The 24,984-nt window shown below is 27.6% G+C and overlaps 1 protein-coding gene across 2 annotated transcripts in view; it reads left to right on the top strand.

Moving 5' to 3' along the window:
* Positions 1 to 385: 385 nt before the first annotated feature.
* The window catches only part of LOC107440727 (general transcription factor 3C polypeptide 4), a 34,043-nt gene continuing 9,444 nt past the window's right edge, over positions 386 to 24,984 (top strand). Inside the window, exons 1-9 of one of the 2 annotated variants that reach the window (XM_087156874.1) lie at positions 386 to 654; positions 2,646 to 2,790; positions 4,185 to 4,305; positions 6,416 to 6,765; positions 10,161 to 10,293; positions 14,187 to 14,266; positions 16,568 to 16,725; positions 17,756 to 17,891; positions 20,044 to 20,142. In XM_087156874.1, the coding sequence (XP_087013000.1) occupies positions 532 to 654; positions 2,646 to 2,790; positions 4,185 to 4,305; positions 6,416 to 6,765; positions 10,161 to 10,293; positions 14,187 to 14,266; positions 16,568 to 16,725; positions 17,756 to 17,891; positions 20,044 to 20,142 (1,345 nt within the window). In that variant the 5' untranslated portion in view covers positions 386 to 531. Of the gene's footprint in view, positions 845 to 2,645; positions 2,791 to 4,184; positions 4,306 to 6,415; positions 6,766 to 10,160; positions 10,294 to 14,186; positions 14,267 to 16,567; positions 16,726 to 17,755; positions 17,892 to 20,043; positions 20,143 to 24,984 lie in introns of both variants that reach the window. The other variant, XM_087156875.1, reaches the window with a different exon arrangement.

Genomic DNA, 24,984 nt, shown 5'->3' on the forward strand with positions numbered 1-24,984 from the left:
CTGTACGATCAGTCCACGATGTCATGTAAGAAAGTGAGAATGTCCCTAAAAACTTGACTTGTCCAATACCTGTCACATTTCTGGATAACTTCCTCGCTCTCTTTTTACAATGTGTGAAAGTACATAAGATAAGTGAAGTCTTAAGTCAAAAGTACAAGCGCAGCTTGAAAGTTTTTTTTCTGCAGGTTTGAGGGCAAGTCTCAATAAATGCTGCTTACGCACTTCTCCGCATTGAAAATTGAAGAATTTGATTGGTGAGTTTTTTCATAGGGAATATTTTGGCTTGTATTCTGATTGGTAGTGAGAGCAATCCGCACTACTGTTTCCAACCCTAAGTGCACTTGTTTCGAAAGATGAAAAGGTACTAAAAGTAACAGAAATAAGCAGCAAAAGTTCCGCGTTGTTTTTGTTTGTAAACATCTTTGAGCCGTTTTCTCACTGTCGCTTATGTAATCCTTATAAAAATTTCGTTCTGCATTAATATAATAAATTATTCAATAACTATATTGGTTTTATACTATTTGTAAAATTATGGCTAGTGCTATGATGGTACAAAACATTTCTTTACCCGGAGAAATTAATCGGAACTTCTCATTAGATTGGTCCAGTGACAATAAGATAGCTTTGTGTACAGCCAAAGCAATTTACATATTGGTTATTATTGTTTTTTGGAATCCCCTCCATGTGTTATATTTTTGCAATTCAATGTTTTGGTTTTTTATTTTTGAAATTATTGTTTGTTTTTTTTGTACATAATTTTGTTTAAAATCTGTCTATATCTATGAAATAATAATGAGATCAACGTAATTGGAAACTGAAGCAAATTTAGCGTAATCCAAAAAAGGTCGCATACTATTTCTCATATTGTAAAAACTCATAATTTATTTTAAATTGAAAAGTTGTGTTTTAAAATATTTTTAATTTTAAATGCAGCTCTAATATATAACTAGTATTATCTTATAAGAATTATATTCTAAAATATGATTCTAATTGCTATTCTTATATCTGATTGAACTATAATTCTAAATGCAGTTCAGTTTCTAATTAGGCTATATTCTTTTTCATTTTCTGATTTTAAGAAAACTGTTTAGACATAAATAACTTGGGGATATTTTCGTATAGTGATCTGTCGCACCAACTGCAATACCCAAGGTGCCAAATAGATTTTAAACTTGAAATTTTTTAAGAAAAACATGTAGGTGTTTGCCCGTGGGTGGCTCGGAGTTATACCTTTAGAGTTGGTCCCTTTTTGTTTGTTTTATTTTCTCATCGGCCACTGTCCGGAAGTTGCCAAGACTTGGCGATTATTCTGCCACAGATCACAATACAGAAATCTCCCCCAATAACTTTGGTACTTATTCCTTTCAGTGGATATCAGAAAACCTATTGTCACTAAACTCGTATTAATATAGTAAAAAAAAAAAAAAAAAGACAGTGCCATTGAGAAAGACAAAATTTTCATCCTTGTTCATATCAACAGCTCCTTAGTCTTTTCAAAGCATTTAACTTACAAGTAATTTAGGTTGCAAATGACTTATTTTTATATATTTATTCTCTGTTCTTATTCCTGTTATTTTTTTTCATATATTTTTTTAAAAAGAGTAATTTTGTAAATTTTTTTTTGTTATATTACGTTAGCAATATCCTTATAAGGTTAGTATAAGAAAAATAAAATATTTAATTCAATAATAAAGAGGATATATGCATTTATATTTCATACATCATGCATTTTCTAATGTAATGAAACTATGTCAGTTGACCACTTGTGGTGCATATCTTTATAGTGATCTATCATTGTTGTTATTTTTTTTTTATAATTATATGTTATTCTTGTATGCATACAAATTATGTTATTTGTTTTAGATATTATCTTTCAAAATAAAGATAAAATTAGTTAATTTTTTTTAACATGACTTTGAAATTTTATTTATTAAGTACTCCTTTACTTTTTTAGAAATGAGATTAATTACAGAATAAATTACAATTTGATGAATTGAATAGAGAAGTACACATCCGTTTTCCACATTCTTTTTAACCATTAAAATAAGCAAACCTCTTTTCCTCCCCCCCCCCAAATTTTTTTTTATTTTATTTTATATATATATATATATATTTACAGTCTGTAAACTTCATAAAATACCATTCTACAAGAACATAAATGCAAAGAAAAAACCAAATAATATACTTTTTTCAACATTTTAAAATTGATTTTGTTATAGTTGCAAACCTATTTGTTGCAAAAGTTCTCAATAGTTTGCCATAGGGTCGTCTGATAAAGGAGTTACTACTAATTCAGTAAAAATTTAATGCATTACGTAATGGTATAAAAAATATTCTGAAACAGTTTTCCCACTTCAATTTATTAAGGAATTCGAGTAGGATTTAATACCAACAGCCTTAAACAAATTTGACTTATTTCCGAAGTCAGTATATGTGATAGATAGGGTCTGGTTAAAAACCTTTTGCTCCTTTTTATTTGACAAACCAGGTAGTCAACTAGTCAGGTTTCGCTGTAGTTTTATTTGGTCAAACTTATTAAATTTTATTCTAGGTACTGGAATTCAGAATCAATCTTTAACCTATTTTAACGTAATTAACTAAATGAGCTATTTTGTTAGCATATAATATGAAATTGTGTATTTCAGACTTCCCACAGCAGCCCAGTTGAAAGTGGTTTTCCTTCTCCCCTTCACAAGCAAGTCATCTTAGTATCAAAGGAATCACTTGTTTTAAAGGATGTCACGCTTCCTCCCAATCCATTCCGATGTGTCAGGACAATGAGAGATAGAGGCAAATATTATTCATTTAATATATCTTTCTAGTATTACAGTTGTAGAGGCCACATGTAAATATTTCTGAAATTTCTACCAATGTCAATAACTCAATAATCTCATTTTTCCATCTTCCTTTTTGCAATTCTTTTTCAAAATTATAAAATTTTTTATGATTGCAGTTGATTTTTTTTTCCAATTCGGAGACATTTATTTTCCCTTACGACAATACTCTAGAAGATTTGTGTAACACAATTCTACAAATTTTATTTCTCCATGCAACCCTATTAACTTTTACAGTTGTAAACAAGAAAAATTGAAAATAAAATAATAATAGTGATTAAAAAAATTAATAGTGATTATTATTTGAATCTTTTGTTCAATTTTATTTTTTCAGAAAAAGATTTTTAACTAACAGAAGGGAGAGATTAAGATGCATTTAATTGAATCAGCATTGCTTATTAATTTTACTTAATGAAAAATCAAGCAAATAAAAGGAAGCAGTTTTACAAATGAAGAAATTTCTTTAATTTAAATATCTCTCAATCAATTGAGATTTGTAAACACTTTTCTTGAAAATTGATTAACTATTATGTGTGGTTTGAAAATTAGTGTCTACATTATGATAATGAATGAATTTAAACGATAATGAATTTGATGATGATAATGAACTTTAAATGATAATTTTGTCTATTTTCTGCATGTATGTTTTTTGCAAAAATGTTTAAATTTTTAAAGGAGATTTTTTTTTCCATTGTACTCATAGTGTTTGTCATTAAAAAATTTTATAGTCTGTAAATATGTTTGTTCTAGGAAGTTTTATCTTTAGTTTGTATGAAATAAGAAAGATAATAAAGTTTAACTGTTGACAGGTTTTTGAATATTGTTTACAATGAAATATCTTATTCAAGTTTTGTAAAGGTTCTAGATTTTTGAGCCTTGATATCTTTTTATTTGTTACTGGGTTTTTAAAGTTTTTATTTTTAAATATTTTGTTTTATGTTTTCAATTTGTGAATTTTATAAATGTGGATTGCTTATGGAGGCAACAACATAATTTTGAGCTATAAAGACTATTCAAGGAAGCTCTGATATCTACAAATACATCAAAATAAGTCGCTTAAAGCTTGCGAGTCACACCTGTCGAATGGGCCCTTCTTCCTTGAACTTAATTACAAACTAATTGGAATTAGAGCTAGAGGTAGGCCTAAAACCAGATGACTTGACAGTGTGGAAGAGGAAAATCCTAAGAATTACTAACTTGAGAATAATCGCAATGAAAAGAACAGAATGGAGGAAGGCTCTGGCCCCCAAAGGGCTGTCATGCCAATAGAGGAAGAAAAAGAATTTGTGAATTATCTGTATCAATTGACTGTTAATTTTTTAAACAGTGATTTAATATTTTTCTTTTCAGAAAACCTGCACAATATCCTAATGGACACTACAATGTATCCTAAACCACCAGAAAGAGCTGAACCATTTAGAAGCTTTCGTTGTTGCAGGTGGTCCCCAAGAGGAGCTGCGAAGAATAATAGGTAATATTCTCTTATTCTTTGTCACATATTTAGTTTGAGCCACATTTTTTTCTACTTACGATTGTTGTTATTTATGTTCTTCAGTCTTATGAATTATGATTTATAATTTTAATGAAAAAAATTCTGAACTACTTTGGACAGAAATAATTTTTTGGTCTCCTTTAAGTTCACATTAATGAGGTTCAATTCTATTATTAAATACAAAAAAATGTTTATATTATCAGTTATTCGGAGGGGCCAATTAGTGTGATTTCGTAATTATTGCAATTTCATAATTAAGATTATGGTCTTGAGGTTCAGTACAAATTTCAGTATTTGAAAATTCTTGTAATAATTTGTTTGAAATAATTTTTCCCCCCTTTAACTATCAAGAGTTATGAAACTTGTTGTTTTCCACTTACCTACAATTATTTTTTTCTACTCCTTGGGCATTTTTAAAAATAATAAATAAAAAACAAAAACAATTTGATTGACAGAAGAAATAAAAAAAGTGCTAAGATTTCTTATTTTTCTTCCATTCATCAAGCTATCCTGAAACTTAATCTTCTATCCATATCGAGAAGCAAAAGAACATATAGATAAATCAGAAATGCAGTGAGCAAAAATTTTTAATGGTTCAAATGCAGGATGACAAAAAGTTTGTAAGACTAATTTAACCAAAAATTAAATTATTGATGTCTAGTAATCAATTTCATTTTATCATTTTATAATGAAATAAAAAATTTCAGTGTTGTATAATTTTTAATATAGTGTTACTATTTTTTATTTAAATGTAAATTCTTGCATATTTTTTTTCATAACCACTAACTATATATATTTCTGTGTTATTGTGACTGTACTTCTGATTACAGATAGATAGTTTAGAAAATTAGCTCCTCTGCTTTTAGAGAGATTATAAATATTATGTAAGATAAAAATTAAAAAAAAGGGAGTTGATGAGCAGTCTAAAATTTATCAATCAGCTCTCACACATTTGGTTACTTTTATCTGACTAAGATGTTAGTATATTATGCAATAGGTTCAAAAAAATATTTATAGATAACCTTCAACTTTGCATACTATTTTAACTCTGAAATATAGCTCTATGTTAAAAATCATAGGCTTCCGCTACTGGCGACACTATTTTGGATGCTCAACTTTACATGGCGTTTTGTAGTGCAAAAGCTTTAGAAACTTGAAATTACTAAGGTGTGTAGAGTATAAGGAGTACAATGGATTAAAAAAAATATTCAATAATTGTTGGAGATTGATTAACTATTAAACAATCTCCATTCAAAATGCCATTCAAGCCACTCTGTAGACTACAGAAATGCAACTACTGAGTTGAAATTTGATGTGCCTACTGAAAGTGCATTTTTGTTTATGAACTCAACATGAGTTTTTTTTTTAAAAATTTCAATTTGCTCAAAAGTTATTCATATTTTAAATGTTTTTCCGTAATTTTTTTACCTATTATTTTTTTTTTACTTATTTTTCTTTAAATAATTAGTATTTTTCAATCAGATATGTTATACTGAAATTTTTAAAAGTGTATATAACTCAAGAGTCAAGAAAGGAAAACTGTTTCTAATTTGAACTGTTATGTGATATAAGACTATCGTTATATATTGTCAACAAATAAAATTACTTCTCATTTATTACCTTTTAGTGTGTTGATCTTGATGTATTTTTTAATTTAAATATTTTAAGTACTGTTGATTGATTTTGAAATCTAGGTAATTGTTCATTTTTTTATGATTAACATATTAACAAAATGTTCTTACATAAATTATTTTAATTATTTACTTAACAACTATTATTAATTAAATCTATTATTAAAAAATTTTTCTAATCTTTTATCAACTTTATTTTTTAAAAAAAAACAATGATGAATAAAAACCCAGCATGAGGCAGGTGATCGGGAGCTCTTAGTCTCTAAAAAAAGGGGGGCATTTAATTTTCAGTGATATAGCATTATTCGTTTATTAGCTTCCATTTTTCAATTGTTCTTTTAATATTCTTCTGTTTTTTCCATCTGTTTTTAAAAATAAAGAAAAATTTTGCTCATAGTTTTCTCTTTCTACTTATTTTTATTTTTGTTCGCAATTTTTAAAGTTCCATAACAATTTAGGTGTTTATTAGCTACTTTGACTATGGATCACAGACTTGAGCTTTATGAAGAGATAGACAAAGAATGGAAAGTAATTTGTGACATAACTGAAATAATAAAGAGGAATAATAGTCCAGTTTCTGAAGAAAGAAAAAATGAAGAAAAATCACCAAAAAAGGGTAAAAGAACAAAACATTTTAAACGAACTCCCAGAACGAAAAGAAAGCATCGTGATAGCTCTGAGGAGGATTATGAACCTACTATAAAAGAAGACTCTGGATACTCTAATTCTTCTCTTAAAACTCTTAATATTTCCGACACATCAACCATCGATGCACTTAGAGAAGAGATTTTTAGAATGGCTCCTATTGGTATGATGCATAATCATTTTTTTTTTTGTTACATTGTAATTTTTTTATTTCTTTCATTGATTGATTATTTAAATATAGTTGTAACTTTAATTCTTTTTATAAGTAAATATTTAAATAATAATTAAATTTTAGCTTTTGCGTTGTAAATTAAATTCAACTTCTCTCGGAGGGAAAGATGCTTTGTTTGAATTATTACTTTTGCCAGCTAAAATTACTTAAATATTTGCTGAAGCTATAACTCTCTATACAATTGCATATTGGCCATTAAAAGTGAAAAATTTACGTATGTGTGTTATTTTATTTGGACACTATTAAGTCAGATTGCATTGCTAATGTAAAATCTGTGTAGGTAATATTTTTACAAAGTCTTTTGAGAGCTACTTTGTTATTGCAGAAATTATTTTCTATTTAACTTTCTAATAAAATTATTCTGTATATATCATAATAATAAAAATTTACAGCCGTTTTAGAAAGTTTTGCTGTGAGAGCTGTTCATTCCTGTAAGGGAACAACTATCTAAATAAAAAATTGGAAGTTTCTCACTTTTTAGAGAGATCTTTGGAGCTATTCTGATATAAAAATTTGACTGAGGAATGTTCTTAATATATTCAGCATTAAATCTAATGTGATTTTGTTTTGCACAAACTATTAGCAGGAGAATCAAGATGTTTTGCAGCTGTGCTCTAAGCTGTGCACCGTGTCTCTTTTTCCGAAACTTCAAATTAGATACCTAAAAGGACAATATTAAATTAGAAGTGGAAGAAGAAGATTAGTATTTGGTGGTAGTAGTTATCTACAAAACTATGTCTGTTCAATATTTTAGGTATATATTTCAATATAATCCAGAGGACCAAGTGTGTGTATATATATATACAGTCAATTCGCTATAACTCGAAGTACAATAACTCGAATATTACTATAACTCGATTTTTTTATGAGATCCCGACCCTTTTATCTTCAATTTCATGTTAATTATTCTCGATTACTCGAATTGTACTCTATTTAACTCGATTTTTTTTTTGGATCTTTTAAAGCAAGAAAAAAAAACCAGGAGCTGATATCTTGCCCCTTCCTTTGCAAAACACGCACAATGTCCTTCGCATTCTTCATGGAGAAGCTAAAGCTGTCCCTCTTAAAGTATGTGAACAGTGATTAAATGAAACGTTACCAAATTTACTTCAAGGATACAGTTAAAATGATGTTTTCAATATTGATGAAATGGTTTTATTTTTTAAATGTCTTCCAAATAAGACTATGACATTTAAGGATGAAAACTGCTCAGGGGGTAAAATGAGCAAGGAACGTTTGACTGTCCTAGTTGGAGGAAATGCGTCTGGGACAGAGAAATTGCCCTTAGTTGTTATCGGAAAATACCGAAATCCCCGATGTTTCAAGAATGTAAAAACATATCCTTTGGATTACAAGTCTAACAAAAAGTTCTGGATGACATCAGTTTTATTTGAAGACTATGTAAGAAAATTGGATCGGAAATTCTTCGCTAAAAAAAGAAAAGTGATACTCTTTATGAATAAATGTACAGCGCATAGTGATCTACCTAATTTGAAAGCAGTAAACTTGCAGTTTCTCCCGCCAAATACAACAGCAAAGTTGCAGCCGATGGACCAGGGTATCATAAAGTGCTTCTAACAGTCTTATCGTAAATGGCTTGTCAGAAAAATGATCTTAAATATTGTAAGCATTTAGAAGATTTGTAATTAATAAGCATTAATTAAATAATGCGACAATATTTTGAAAGTTCAAAACCGAAACTAACTAACTAACTTCTGATATGTCGAAGTTTTTCGTCAGTCCTATCAGATTCGAGTTATCGAGAATTCACTGTATATTGAAAAAAAAGTTTTATATTAACTATTAATAATTTTTTATTAAGAAGGTGTTCAAACATTCCTATTGCAAATTTTCACTTGATGTTTTGAACATTTTCCAGTATTGTATTTAATTTTTTTTTGGACATTTAATGTTCAAAAAGAAATAATAAAAACATATTTTTAGATACATTTTGCATTAATTACTCTGTCACTTCAAAAGATCAAACCTTTTTAACTGAAAATCTTGAAGCGAAAATGAAAATTAAAACAGTGATGATTATCTTAATGTTTTCAATCTGTTGAAATTAATGTTGGAGTAAACAGAATTGACGTGAATGTAAAAGTTGAGAAAAATGTGGTAATTCTGACCATTTTTAGAATTCTTATATTTTGATTTTTAAAATTGTATGTAAATAGATTTTTTAAAATTGTAATTGTTATTGTGAAATTTTAAAATTGTAAATAACTATCACAGCCAATTTTGTTGGGTCTAGTTTTCAGTACATGTGAAAATTTACTATCAAAAATTTTAAATTGGGAGAAAATTACAAGAGAATTTATTTTTCAAGGAATAAAATTATTAACTGCTGTAAAAATAATCGGTTTGAACTAAAAATTATTTATATTATTACTACTCAGTGTTTTCATCGCAGAAAAAAAATGGGTGAGAATTTCTCACCCTTTCTCAAAAACAGGGTGAGATTTCAGAAAGTTAAGTGAGATTTCTAAAAATAAAAAGCACAAAAAAAAAATCATTTCTTTAATTATAATACATTTTTAACATCTTCTAATTTTTAAAGCATTGAATATTTTTGCTGCATCATCATATGCAAAATGTTCTACATCTACTTTTTCATCAGCTATTCTCATTAGGTTGCTCAAATGAGTGTTTGTTTCGTTTAGATCGTTTCTACCCACGTTTGTTTCATTTTCATTTGTCCGTTTCGGAGTAGAAGATATTGCCTTTACAAGGTATTTGTCCATCTTACATTAATGGGCAAAAAATTTGAACTTCTTACATGGAGAAACCATAACTACGGTAAACACGTGGTTGCAGAGAAATGCGTTCTGAAAGAGGTTTCGTGGTTCGGAGGGATGGTGTTCTGTTGTTCTTAAAGGTTCTGAACAATACTGGTAAATAGGGAAGCTAGATAATGGGACAGATGTTGAAAATAATGAAAGATCCAGGAAGAAAAATGTAACGGATTTTATTCTAAATGGCGCAATGAGAAATTTTTTTCAAAATGTGAGAAATTCGCGAATTTTGAAATTAGTTTATAGAATGCGCGAATTTCTCGCGGTAATCATTTTTTAATGCGAGAAAAGAAAAAAATATGCGAGATTCTCGCGTTCTCGCGCTGTAGTGAAAACACTGACTACTAAATTATTAACATTAATGATTACTACTTATAATACTAAATTATTATTTCTTATATTACTAAATTATTTTTTACTAAATTGTTATTAAATTATTATTACTAATTATTTAAAATTTGCATTAAAACTAGGAGTTCTGTTGTGCATGTTATATTATTATTTTTTAAAAAAAATTGTTTTATATTGTAGAAATGATATGGACTGGTATGTTTGGGTTGCCATCTTCTAATCTTAGCGACTGCAGTGAATACTGTTACCTTATCGTAGCTACGAGAAGTGGACACATTCAGTTTTGGAGAGTATCGCCTAATGATGGAAGAGTGTAACTAAAATGTTTTTATATTTTTCGCTAATTGATTAAATGGATACTATTTATGATTGACGGAGATGATTGTGCTCCGGAAAAAATTCGGATTTCCAGATTTTTCGCTGACCGCGATCTTGAAATTTCCGGAAATCCAAAGTCCAGAAGTTTACAGAAATCATCGATCACATTTATGTATAAAAATTCTTCTATATTTTATTTAAAAATATTAGAACTAGAATTAATACTTGGCATCTCTTTCATTTGTAAATATATATATTTCTTTGGTAGAATAATAAATGTGATTAGAGATAAAATTAAACTAAATACTTAATTATTAATTTCACTTATGCTGTATATAATTTATATGGAATTTCACGTTGTGAAAATATCAATGATTTAAATTCATAAAGACTTGTTAAAGATTATAAGATTTATTAAATTTTTGAAATGCGTGATAAATGATTTTAATCAGGAAATTTTCAGGATTTTTTAATTGGGCTCACAATCACCCCTGGATTGATCGCTACTATACAATTAACCCTACTTATTATGACAACTCTAAGAAAAAGTTTAAACTAGATCAACTTAATTAAATACTATGTCCACTCACCTAATGAAAAAGAACCACTAAGCAGGGTTCGTGATTTTTTTGATTTTTTTAAAAAAAATCAAAAGAATCAGATTTTTTTGATTTAAATCAGATTTTTTTTATTTTTATTCAAATACACTGTAAGAACTTTAATTCATGATTAAAAAAAATTATAAATGTTTAATCAAATTAACTTAATATTAAAACTATGTTGTAACAATATTTTAGAAGCTCTAACTAAAATAATTTTTCATTATAATACATGGCTTTGAAAGAAATGCATGATTAAAATTTAAAGACTAGATTAAATAGAGAATTTAAAGAATACTTCAGGGGTCTGTCTGGGTTTTTCTGAGAGGTACCTATTTTGCGAAAATTTAAAAATTATATTAAAAAATCAACACAAATAGAGTAAAAATATGGATTTATCGTTTCTTACGAGACACAAAAATAAAATTTTAAGAAAAAGTATTATGTGTGATTATTCTATCATTTTTCCTAAAGTTGAATTTGTAAAGGTACCGTTAAACGGTAGTAAATTTGGCTTGGACAGAACCGTGCACTTTAACTATTAAAACAAAGTTTCAGTTAGCAAACCATAACTTTAATTTAAAATTGTGATTTCTTTTTTTTCCTCTTGATTTTTAAAATGACAAAATAAATGTAGCAGACTGTGTTTATAAATGTAGTCATTCATCAAATAATAAATAAATATTTAATCTATATATTTTTATATTAAAATATTCATTTTTAATTCTATATCAAAATGGATAAGTTAAGCTAAAAAAAAAGTTAGAAAATCTATCTACTCATTGGAATTTTTTTTCACAAAATTTCTTTACAGAAAATCTGATAATGTCAAAGATACTGTAAACAAATTATGAGAAAAAAAATACCAGTTAATAACCCTACTGCATCAAATAGACTTTGAAAGAGTTTGAAAGGGAAGAATGACACTATATTTGGAAAAATACATCTGAATTCATCAGCCCTCTTCTTTTTTTTTCTTCTGTTTTTGGCATATTAGGGTAATTTCTTTTTAACATAACCTCAAGCTTCAGAAATACACATTTTCCACCAATAAAATATGATGTAGATTTTAATTCACGCTTTTTCATTCAAAAGGTAGAATTTTAATTAACATTATTTGTATCATTTTTTGAAAAATATTCATGTTTATTAATTACTTTCTACAGCTATGCAAGTCTATATTAAGACAGCATTAAATGTTTACTTTAATCTGTACTTTCAATCTCAAGAATCAAAACATTTTTAAAAATATAATTTCAAATGTGTTGGAATTGAACACACACCAAAAAAGTAATTTCATTAACTAAAATTAATTAATGCAGCAATTTATTTAAATTAAATTTTAATACTAAGAAAAGAAAATAATAAAAGTATCAAAAATTTAAAACACTGTTTTTTGACTTTTAAAATCAATATATATAGCTGAAAAAAATTTTTTTGATTTAAATCAATGATTTTTTTAAAAAAATCATTTGATTTAAATCGTGATTTAAATCAAGCTGATTTAAATCAACAAACCCTGCCACTAAGAAACCATAAATGTTTACTATGCAAATCATGTTCGAATCAGTTAATAATTTTTTTATATATATATTTTTTTATATGAAACTTGTAAAAAGTTCAGTAAATGAAAGGGTGTAACTAGAAATTGTTTGGAGGTACCTAGCCTAATTAAGACTCACCCTTTTAGATGATGCTGAGTTTGTTGTGCTTTCAACTGCTAATTATCTAAAGATAATTAGCCCCCCCCAAAAAAAACTCAGTATTCTGGACTTGATTTACTGGAACAGTTTCATGAAAGCTATGCTCTCACAAGCTGGATAACCTCATTGTCAGAAAAAAGTATCTTTAGATATTGAAGAGTTCGAGCAAGCTGCGAAGCCTCGTCCTGTGAAGGTCTGAATTTCCTCATCCTTTTCTCATACTTGGCTGTGTCTTTGCCATTTTTGTCCATTGTGTGATTCACAGAGTTTTGGGTTGTAGCCTATCCATCAACTCTGCAGCAACATCAGATACATGATGTAGCTCGTGGTTGTTTATGAACTTCCGTTTGCCTCTGTGGCCAAAATGGTGAGAAGTCATGATGCACAGAGCTTGGTCACAGCACAACAGTTCTGAGTAAAGTCCAAAGGCTGAAGATGATATGGTGGTGGGGGAATAAATGAAAGGAATTTTCAGCTTTATCCTTATTAAATAACAGTGACTCTGAATATTCTCTTGTTTGTTAAGCGTGAGCTCGATATAGGATTTTAAAATGTGAGGTTGTTTTTTTTATTCTGAGTACAAGCGATTGCCTGAATTGTTTTCTCATAGTAAAAAAGTGCTAAACTAATTTGGATAAAACAATACTATACTTCAATTAGAGTTTAGAAATTAACGGAACATTTGATAGCAATGTAACCTGTTTTTTAATTTTAATATATTAAAAAGTATCATTTAAAATAAGGCACGAAGACTGATAAAAGCATATTAAGTAATGATATGGTTCCATGCAACCATTTTCAATAAATAACATACATCCAGATAAAGGCAAAGGCCATTTATTAACACAAAAATAACGCACCCAAGACAACAAGCATTTAAGAAATTTTTGGAAAAAAAAGTATTGTTAAATTTATTCTATATTTTAAAAAGAAATGTATTAAAAATTAAAGAAGAAACATCATTTCTAGAGCGAATTATCTTTTAAACTTCCGTGATTTCAGAATTATTTTTATTATTTTTATTTTATCAATTTTAAATTCTAGCTGGAGCAAGCCAGTCTTTGACGAATTTTTTTATTTCGAAATGAGAACAGAAAAATCAGGAGTATTTATTTCCTTTTCGATGAACAAGAAAAATATCTTTGGAATGTAATTCTGCAGAAAAAAAAGAAGAAAAAATTATTTGCTTTTGTATTTTTTTCAGCTATTTTATTGCTCCAACTCTTTCTTTACTCCGTTTTTTTAAATTTAAAATCTATAAATATGAAGATGCAGAGTATAACAGTTTTGGTCATACCTATCATTTCAATTAATGTTATTATAATGCTTTTTTAAATTCATTCTTTTGTTATTGTTGGAGAAAATAGTAACTTTTGTTAAGTCATGAAAAATTCTTGGAATTAGTCATGAAAAGTCATGAATTTGAAAATCTAAAATGTAGCAGATACCCTGCATATAAAATTATTTAAAAAATTTAATACTTTACGACCAATTTATTATTAAAATTTTGTTTAATTGATTCTGAATTTTGATACTTTCATCTCAATGAAGCTCCATATAATATATTCACGTTTTAAAACTTTCAGAGTTACTGTAGCTCATGAGTGGGACACTGGTTTAGGACAAATAACGACTATTTGTTGGCAGCAGACAAGTCCCACTGGAGGTAAGTTGTTTGATTTTTTTAAAAAGTTTGGTATCTATTATTCATAATTTACATTATTGGTCTATTATTATAAGTGTTGAGTTATTTATTTATATTTTGCATCTCATTTAATTTTTCCTTCCACTTGTTCAATCACCTTTTGCTCCTTTTTGTTTTTGATATTTGTTTCTTTTTTTTTTCTTTGTATGAATCTTAAGATTTATCTATAACTATAATGGTTTTATAGTTAAAATTACAATGTTAAGGTTGAGTTATAAAAATCATGCTCTTTGAGAGTTTTTGTAGTACAGTATACTTTTTTCATTGTATAAATCTTAAGATTTATTTATAACTATAATGATTTTATAGTTAACATTACAATGTTATTTTTGAGTTATAAAAATCATGCTTTTTGAGAGTTTTTGTAGTATAGTATACTCCCGATATCTTTAAGTTGAAGGGACGCTAATAAAAGTTCCAGATAGTGAGTTTTCAAAATAACAAGTACAGAACTAAATTTCTTCTAAAAAGTCGAAAAATATTTTTTTAAATATTACTCTAAAAAGTAGAGTCATGAAATATAGGAATAACTACTATTACATATGTATGTAATGATGATAGTTGACTATAAGTCTAAATACAAGAATGATAATTTTATTTTTAAAAGTAATACAAAAATAATTATGGCTTAATTAGGAAAGAATTGGTATACAATAAACTTACATTGTAAATTTTCCAAAAAAATGCATTTTCTATTTTGAAAATTTTGACATAACAAAGTTTTGAAAAGAAACTCTTCGACATAAGAATTCAAATTGACATTAGGTGGATATACTAATGTTAATAGTATATATTAGGTGGATATACAAAGTTGATTGCTAAGGAGAAAAAAATTTTTTTTGATATAACAAGGTTTTCAAGATATCGAAAGTATTCTGTATTTAGTAATACTAAACTCCATTTAATTATATTTTTGTATTTAGTAATAGTAAATTCATGCATAATATCATTAATAGTATTAGGTATATACTTCTGTACAATTATGTGGATGTAAGAATGCCTTAAAATTGCATTAATTTGAATTTTAATAACTTTATATGTATTATTCTACTTCTAATTACTGATATCTGGTTAAGAAAGCTGTCACCTAAGCTATTAATACCATTTATGCTACTAAGCAGTGTTGGCTACATTTAAAAAATGACTTGACTGTTATTTGATTGAACTGTGAAAGAAAGCAAATTATGTGGTGAGCAGATTTTTTTGCAAATTTTATCATCATATTACATAAAATAAGCTAAAAAACTATGAATGTAAATATTTAATTGTATGATGTCTCAAAATGTGTTCTCCTTCGGAAAAATAATCAAGAGAAATGTTTAGTTAAAAGCTTGCCATGGTTCAAAATATTGACTAAACTATTTTAAACATGGTTGTAAACAAACAAAATATGGGCTGGCATTAATATTACAAACTGTCTCAATCGTTATGGATAAATTATAGTTTTTTAGTTCTAATATTTCGTGAATAATGAAACTAATTTAACTAAAACATTTTTTTTTTTTTAAAACCAACACATTTTCTAAGAAAAATCAATCATGTTTTACCCAAATATATAAAAATTTCTGTATATATACAGTAAAAATATAGCATTTAGCTTTTTTAATGCTTATATTTGGCTTAGGGTTATTATTGGGACAATTTTGGTTAAGACTGTCATTCTTCAAAAGCCTTTCTACCCTGCTGCTAATCAATTTTCGTCATATAGTAGTTTATTTTTTAATTCAACTTTGACTTTGTACAGTGTGCAAGAAAAATGAAACACTTTGAATAACTTTTGATCTAATGATTGGATTTTCACATACTAATATTTAATCTTAATGCTTTGACACCTAACTTTCAAAAGGCTCATTAATTATAGAAGACTAGACTTTAAGTTATGAAATCAGACACTAAAATATAATTTTTCTTAATAAACACACGTTTATTCCCAACACTCTCGGATTTTCGACTCACAAAATAGAGGGATGGGGTTGCCACAATCTAAAAAATATAGTTTAATTTTTATTCCCTATTTATTTTTTATTAGGTCAAAATTTTAGATCCCTTAATATTAATTTTATTTTTTGCATATTTCCCCCATATCTGATTTTGTAACACAAAAATATTGTCTATACGAATTAATTAACATATCTAGGTTTAACTCTTTAAACCCTTAAGATTGTGTTCTAGTATGTGAAAATCATCATTAAATCAATAATTATTCTAAGAATTCCCTTTTTTGTGCACTGTAACTTAAAAAAATGTTTTATTAAATTTTAGGTTTTATTATGTGTGGAAGTTTGAAAGGAATATTAGCTTTCATACCCGTGAGTGTTCGGTTTGATGAGAACCAAGAGCCAAAGATTACACTCAAACAAATGTGCAAAGTATGGGATGAAGAAGACAGCATTTCTGTTGATCACATTTCTGTTTTGAAAGTAATTTTCATTTTTATCTTTAATGATTATAATTAATGATTAACAAGGATTATAACTAATGATTAACAGGCTCCTGATTAACAAGGATTATAACTAATGATTAACAGGGCCCTGATTAACAGGGATTATAACTAATGATTAACAGGGATTATAACTAATGATTAACAGGGATTATAACTAATGATTAACAGGGATTATAACTAATGATTAACAGGGATTATAACTAATGATTAGCAGGGATTATAACTAATGATTAACAGGGATTTAATGTCATTTTGATGACCTGAAAATTCTTTAAAAATATCTTTTATAGATGCAAAAAAAACTTTCTAATTCATCAAAGATGACATTAAAATAAAAAATGATGTCCTTAAAAATTAAAAAAAATATATATATATTTTGTCTTAGTTTTTTTTTTTTTTTTTTTTTTTTTTTTTTTTTTTTTTTTTTTTTAAGGAATAAAATATATAAATTGTAATTTGCATTTGTAGTGAAAAAAATAAGATAATAATTAAAAAAAGTATGTAATTTATGAGTGAAATATAAATAAATATCTCATAAAGATAAATAGGAGTTTTACAAATTTTAGTTACAATCCTAAAGAACAATCAAAATGGCATTGTATCATCAAATGGGTTTTGATATTCTTCATATTTAAAAAAAATTCCTGTTATCCAAAAGCAAATTCTTTACATCTTGAAAAACTCTGTCTCACATCGAGAGTGGTTATCTGAGGACATTTAAAATAGAAACATTGAATGCAAATATTTATGCTAGTTTTTATTAATGACATTAATTCACAAGCAAAATGCATTAAAAATGAGAAATATCATTCAAAATTCGTCAGAAAATTATAAAAAGGGGGAAAAAGTTTAAAAAGGGAAGAAGAAAAACGACAAAAAAACAACATAAATAATGCTCTCTAAACCGAAAAAACAACCAAATATGCAAAGAAAAAATACATTTAGCATCAACATCCTTGCCTTTGTGAATAATATTTAATTGTAATAAACCTAAATCATTCTTTCAGATTGCCTTGAAAAAATATGTGATTATTGCAGCTAAAATGAATGCTCTTGTGGGATGCGAAATTATTCAATTAGATTCTTCCATAGTCATTAAAAATGTCGGACATTCCTATGGTCTTCATAGGTTACCAATCACAGGTATTCTTCTTACTTTTAAGAACATTATTCTAATTAAAAGATTTTCTTGTTCTGTGTTTTCCTCCTTTATTTTCATCAGTTTAATTAATTATTTATTATTTTCTAAACAAGAAATATGTTTCGTATTAAAGCCTTGTACTATTGACAATATCAAAAGAAAGTATCTACATGCAGTTTTAAATTTTGATTTATGTTTTAGCGTATTGTTAACAATAGTAATATATTACAATTGATATTGATAAGGGCTAGTTGTATGTATTATACAATACAATATAACTGCAGCTGAAAGCAATAATTCAAACTATGTGTCTATCTTTTATAGAAATTGAAATTATTTTTATGTCTTGTATAAACCAAAATTCAGCAGTTGATTCTAAAAACAATTGACTTAGCAACAATGACACTGATCGAAATACAAAACAGAGACATTAATTTTTAATAAGTATAACATTTAATGTGTGTCTAATTGTCAGTTTAAATTTATTAGGATCACATTCAACTAATTATATTCAGAAGCCTTATTTGGCTGTACTACCCATAAATTGTAATGATTCCGAAATGATAAACTTAAATAACATCTATCTTATTAAAAAATATTTTTATTATTGTATAGAAAAAGTTATATTTTTTCCAGTGCTATCTTAAAAAAGTGTCAGTAGTAACACAAAAGTATCTATATACTTAAATAGTATTAATACTTTTTCAATGTTGTTACCGTGTACATCTATTTTTACAAATATTTTACAATTATTAGGAATTGATCTTAAACATGATTATGTACATGAAACTTTTTTGCCATGCATAAATAAAATTCAATTCCGCGCATATTTTATTACTTAGTGGCATTTTTGTCGGAGTAGTTTATAATTTATTTGTTAAAATGAAGGATTTGCAACAATTTATGGGAATCATACAAAGCTAAAGCTTTTTTAGTTAATTAAAATGTCTCAGGAATTTTCTCATGAAAGATAAATATTTATGTACTACCCAGAAAACTGTAAGAAGGATCAAAATGTGTCTCCAATTAAGCTGCTTTGATGTGTACAATGAGCTATAAAAAAACTTACGAAAATTTTCTTTTGATAAGTTACATTACTATTTTAGCTTTTCCTTTAAAGTTATATTCTACTTTTAAAAAATCACAGCGTTCTAGCAGAACGGCTCCAAAATTTGTGGAAGAGTTAAAAGGGTTCCCTGAGTTAAGACTTTTTTTTTTAACCAGTCATGATTTTTGGAACCTCTAATTATATTTTCCACCCAATAACCCATTATTTATGTAATATTCTGGTTGATTCTATGAAATATAGTTAAAGTAAAATGGCAATTGTAAAGGAATATTGATTTCTTAATATATATATATATATATTCATTATATATTCATTATATATATATATATATATATATATATATATATATATATATATATATATATATATATATATATATATATATATATATTCTTCTCACAACATTATATTGAATAAATTATGAAAATGCATGTTTTTTTATAAATTATCAAAACATGCCTTTATAAAAAATTGCATTAGTACTTTACATAGTGCTTTTTAAATCAAAATAAAATAACTAAACTCATTAATAAGGAAATATGTTTTATTTTCAATACTTATATCAGTTCTTTTTAGTTTTCATTTTAAAGGAAACATAATTCAGTTTATTTTAAGCTTATGCATATCCATCGAAAACAATTTCATAATTATACTAGATACTGTTCTAGCAGTGCAAATTTAACTGTCAGACATAAAAAACCTAATTTAAGATTATTACTGATAAAAGGATGAAAAAACTAATTTTATTTCATCATTCTCTAATTCTATTTCATAATCGGTGTTGAACGGCTGATCCAATTTTGAGTTTACAACTCTCAGTTTTCATTACTGTAGCCTTGTAATTTTTAACCGGAAGACAAGGAAACTATTGGATCAAGCATTAAGGCAAGCAAATCTTAATGGAGCACTTTTAGATGAAACTTATTGGAACCTTAAGAGATTATACTTTAATTTTATTTGCGAGTCTAAAAATGACTTTAAAGCTAAACAAGTCAGGATATTAACAATTTAGTTACAAATTGAGGAAAATGTAAATACTGTATTTGTCAGATATTCTATTTGTAATATTTTTGACCAATTTTCAGGAATGACTGTGATAGATAATGCAATGCCTCAGTACAGAGTACTTATCACAACAATGGAAGGTCTTGTAATTGAAATTAAAGTTTCATTAGGAAATGATGGTAACTATTTTTCATTAATATTTCAGGTACTTTTCCATTTTGGTGGCACAGGCAAGAAAGCCGCCAAAGTTACCAGTAGCAAATGAATTCAACTGTTTTATTTTTTTAAAAAATTCTTTTATTTTAATATTCTTTTATTTTTTGGAAATATCTAGTTTTTTAAATAAAAAATAAGTATTAAAATAGCTGAATCTACTTGTGTGACGAAATGGAAAAGACGCCTATAACTAACAAAAGATATTGCTATACAAACCATCAAATAGATTCTAAGCCTAATCTTCATCCGTTTTTCAATGTTTAGAAAATACAAAATCTAAAATGGATGGGTAGGAAACAATTAAACTACCACCACCCACATCCAATAACCAACAGTTTTCTAAAAGAAATTTTTTTTCAGAATCCGTATGCGTTAGTTCCATTGTTGTATGTTGAATAGTTCCCAAGATTTAATCACAAAAAAACAACCTCCAGTATTTTTCCAAATAGTGTAAATAAAAGAAAAAATTATGCAACACAGACTGTTTTTAAACATTTAATTTTCTTACTCATTTTTTATAATTCTGGTTCATTTGAGTTTATAAAGCACCCTGTTTAAAAACAGAATGGAGGAAACTCTGAAAATTTTTCAATTTGGAAAAATCAGAGAAATGTCAGAGAGTTTAACTAAAATACTCCAAAAGACGGGGAAAATGAATTAATTTAAGTTTGGGTACTTAAAAGTGCAATAGTTTTTTTCAAACAAAATTGGTCTTTTAATAAATTAAAAGACTTTTTTTCATTTTACAAATCTAATGCATAGTAAGTTTGTTTATCTTATAATCATCATTGAACACTGACCCAGTTTTCGGTTTATGACTACTATTCTACTTCGTAGCCTTGTAATTTTGAACCCAATCCAGAAGACAAGGAAACTCAAGAATCAAGTATTGATAGAAATTTGCCTTAGTGAGGACTTTTTGATGGAACAAACCCCAATTTACATTACATGGAGAGGAAAACCTCCCACCGTTAGCCTGATGGCAAGGAACTCTAACCCATGATCCGTCTACCACTGAGGATCTTTTGTGTCAGCACTGTGGTTTGTGCCAGTTGTAGAATTCGTATCGATCAGCCACCCATGGGATTCGAACCCAGTTCACCTCATTGGAAGGCAGACACTCTATCTTCTGAGCCGCCACAGCTCAAATTTGTTTATTATAGTACGTGAACACTTATACTTTGCATAAGTATTGTGCATTTTATTTTTTAAATCATAACTGAAATATTAATAATAAAATTTAGGCCAGAAATTACATAAAAGAAATTGATAAAATTAGTCCGGGAAAATGAGAGAATATTTCTTTTTCTTGATTGTTTGTAGTCATGCCAAACAAGCTAATTGTCTTGGTCTCAATGTTCTGTTTATAAACTAGTTGAACTGTATATTGTACGGTGCGCAAAAAAGTAAATGGATCACCCTGAATAACTTTTGATCTAATGATCAAATCTTTAGCTTCTATGACTCAATCTTAATGTTTCAAGAGGGTGATGCTAATTACTTAGTGCAGACGATATTTTAAGTTAATTATTAAATGTACTTTCTGTGAGTAAACATACCTTTTTTCCCAACGGATTTGGATTTCTAATCCCCAAAATATATAGGTTGGCCGCAATCTGGGAAATATGGTCTCAATAATTTGGTCAGAAGACTGATCCAAAACTTGGGTCCCATAATGTTAATTTTACTTTTTGGGTATTTCCCCATATCTTGAGAACTTTTTAAAAGAATTGAACATTTTTGCACATAATTATATAATTTTTTTATCCAAAGATAATTCCATACAAAAAATATATTTTAGTAAATACTTATTATTTTGTTAAATAGTTGAAAAAATTTAAATTGTAAGGTATGATATACCATTTTTTACATTTTGAGGTATGTAATTTTATATGGCAAAGTATAAAATGTGAGCAAATTGGGTTGAATGCTTCCTGAGAAACCGAATTTTAAAGAAGTCGTTTAAAATTCAATAAATTTGTTGAAATATGCAAAATGTAAAATTAAAATTAAAGGGTCCAAACTTTGAATCGCTCTGTAGACCAAACTATGGGGACCATATTCCCCAGATTGCTGCTACCCCCTATATTTTGGGGTCAAAGATCTGAATCTGTCCGAAAAAAGATACGCTTATTTGGAGAAAGTATGTTTTTGTTTCTGTTTTCATAACTTATAATACAGGGTTCCCGCGGCCTTGAAAACAGGACTAAAGAGAATAGAAGGGCTGGTTCACTCCTTTGAAGTAGCTCTCGCCGCGCCAATCCTGCGATTTTCTCTAGTGACGTCACTTTGGCGCAAAGCTCGCACTTTTATTTCAAGAACGGAGCGTTCGGTTTTACTAGTTCTAACTAATATTGGAGCATTTCTTTTCGTGAGATATTCTAAGACATTTGTTATTTTCTATGATGACTTTCCTCAGTTTTTGCAGTGAATTTACAGAATTTAAAACTATTATCGAAATGCCAGTTTGCGCGATTGCAACTTGAAAAAATTCTGATAGAAAAACAAAAGAAAAAAATATAATTTTCCGCGTGTTCCCTAAAGTAAATGAACAGCTATGTAAAGAATGGATTCCGAAATGACACAGTTAATATAAAACAGCAATACGTTTATTCTGTCGTTAAGAACTTTTATAAAAATTCATTATCTAAATAGAAACCGCCTCGTTACTTCAAAAAGAAAGGCAGGTGAAAAAAATTAAAAAATGGATAAAGTCAAAGAAAATTAAAATGTACATAAAAAGTAGAAATAAAATATATAGTATATAGTTGGAATTCTCCTAATTTCATAACATATTTTTTAATGTAGTTATTCTAAATATTTATGATTTTTTTAAAAATTATATTCTCTTCAATTTAAATATCTATAAATTATATCATCGTAAATTTAAATATCTATAAGCAATTGTAAAATTTCTAATGTCATTATGAACCTAAATTATTATTTTGTTTCAGTAATTAGTGTTTAAGGTTGATGTTTCCTAATGATTAAGTATGAACAAATTGCTATTAACGGCATATTTTAAAACCAGGGATTCTAAATTTAACTCAACTTATTGTTATAAAAGAATATGTAGAAAAAAAGAGTGTCGATATATGCTTTCATTTTTTTTTAATAATTAAAGTTAAAACAGAACTTTTTAAAATAAAGTATTTATAGTGTCATTTTCTCCAACTAGTAATACATTCTTATAAGTTTAAAATGGTATTTTTTTTAATATAATGGCCAAGAAAGTTTTTTTGAACTATGTTTCTGAACGGAAATAATGTACTAATTACGTAAAGTTTGAGGGCTAATAACCAGAAAAAGTGTAACTTATTTTTACAAAGAAAAAGATGCAAAATTATCATAATATTTTTGCTTGCGATCTCCGAGTTCTGTAGACACAGTGACGTCATAAAGAGGGAAATCGTAGCTTCAGCTCTAAGAGCGGAGTGAACTAGCCCTTCTATTCTCTTTAGCCCTGCCTTGAAAAAGCCTTGAAAAGTACTTGAATTTCATTTTGATTTTCAAGGGCCCCTAGAAGTACTTGAAAATGATATTAAATCCTTGAAAATTTCGAAATGACCTTGAAAAATATCGAAAACTCAGGAAAACAACCCTATTTCCAATATTTCTATGTTTAACTTTATGACGCGCTTAAGTGTGAGAGAATGACTTCCCCGTCTTTCAGATGATGACACGTACTGTTTGATTTTAGGATTTTCTGTATGTTTGGCTGATTTTAGGAATTTTAAATATTGGGAACTACGCCAGATTCTGACAAAATCTTGATTCTTATTCAGGCGATTTTAATATCAATCATCGATCTTCGTATTAGACTTATTTAAAAATTATGTGTTGCAGGGGACTTCCACGAAAAAGCGGAAATCCGCTTTTTTCCCCCAATTTTGAAAATTTCCGACCATTTTCCAAAAACCAAAATTTTTGGGAAGTCCTATTGGAGAAACCCAAGCCGCCCGAACGATAGTCGGATTACCGCGACTTCTGCTATAGAGTGGAAAGGAGTCTAAGCGTTTCGTTACAAGCGCCGATATTTGATTTTTTTTTTTTTTGTTTGGCTGATTTTTGGAATTTTAAATATTAGGAACTGCACCGGAATTTGCTAAAATCGCTATTTTTAATCAAACGATTTTAATATCAATCATCGATTTTTGTATTTAACTGATTTAAAACTTAAGTGTTGCAATTTTTTTACGCGATTTAAAAATCGTACTAGCAATTCCTATTCACTCAATTTCAAAATCCAATATCGCGATTCGTATTTAAGCATTTTTAAAACCCAATATCGCGATTTGTATTCTCGTGAGTTTAAAATCCAACGTCGCGATTCGTATACACGCATTTTTAAATCCAATTTTGCGATTCGTTATCACGCAGTTGTAATATCGTTTTTCGTATTTGTACGCTATTTAAAAATTACTCACTGCGATTCGTATTCACGTGATCTAAAAATATGCATCGTGATTCTTATTTACGCGATTTAAAAATTCAACATCGCAATTTGTATTTTCGTGTCTTTAAAATCCAAAATCGCGATTCATATTCACGCGATTTTAAAATCCAAAAACGCGATTCATATTCACGCGATTTTAAAATCCAAAAACGCGATTCATATTCACGCGATTTTAAAATCCAATATCGTTATTTGTATTCACTCGATTTTAAAATCCAATATCGTGATTCATATTCACGCGATTTTAAAATCCAATATCGCGATTCATATTCACGCGATTTTAAAATCTAATATCGTGATTCATATTCACGCGATTTTAAAATCCAATATCGTGATTCATATTCACGCG

This window comes from Parasteatoda tepidariorum, chromosome 2, assembly GCF_982258835.1.
Source record: "Parasteatoda tepidariorum strain Cologne lab strain chromosome 2, Ptep-v5.0, whole genome shotgun sequence".
In the NCBI taxonomy this organism is placed as follows: Eukaryota; Metazoa; Arthropoda; class Arachnida; order Araneae; family Theridiidae; genus Parasteatoda; species Parasteatoda tepidariorum.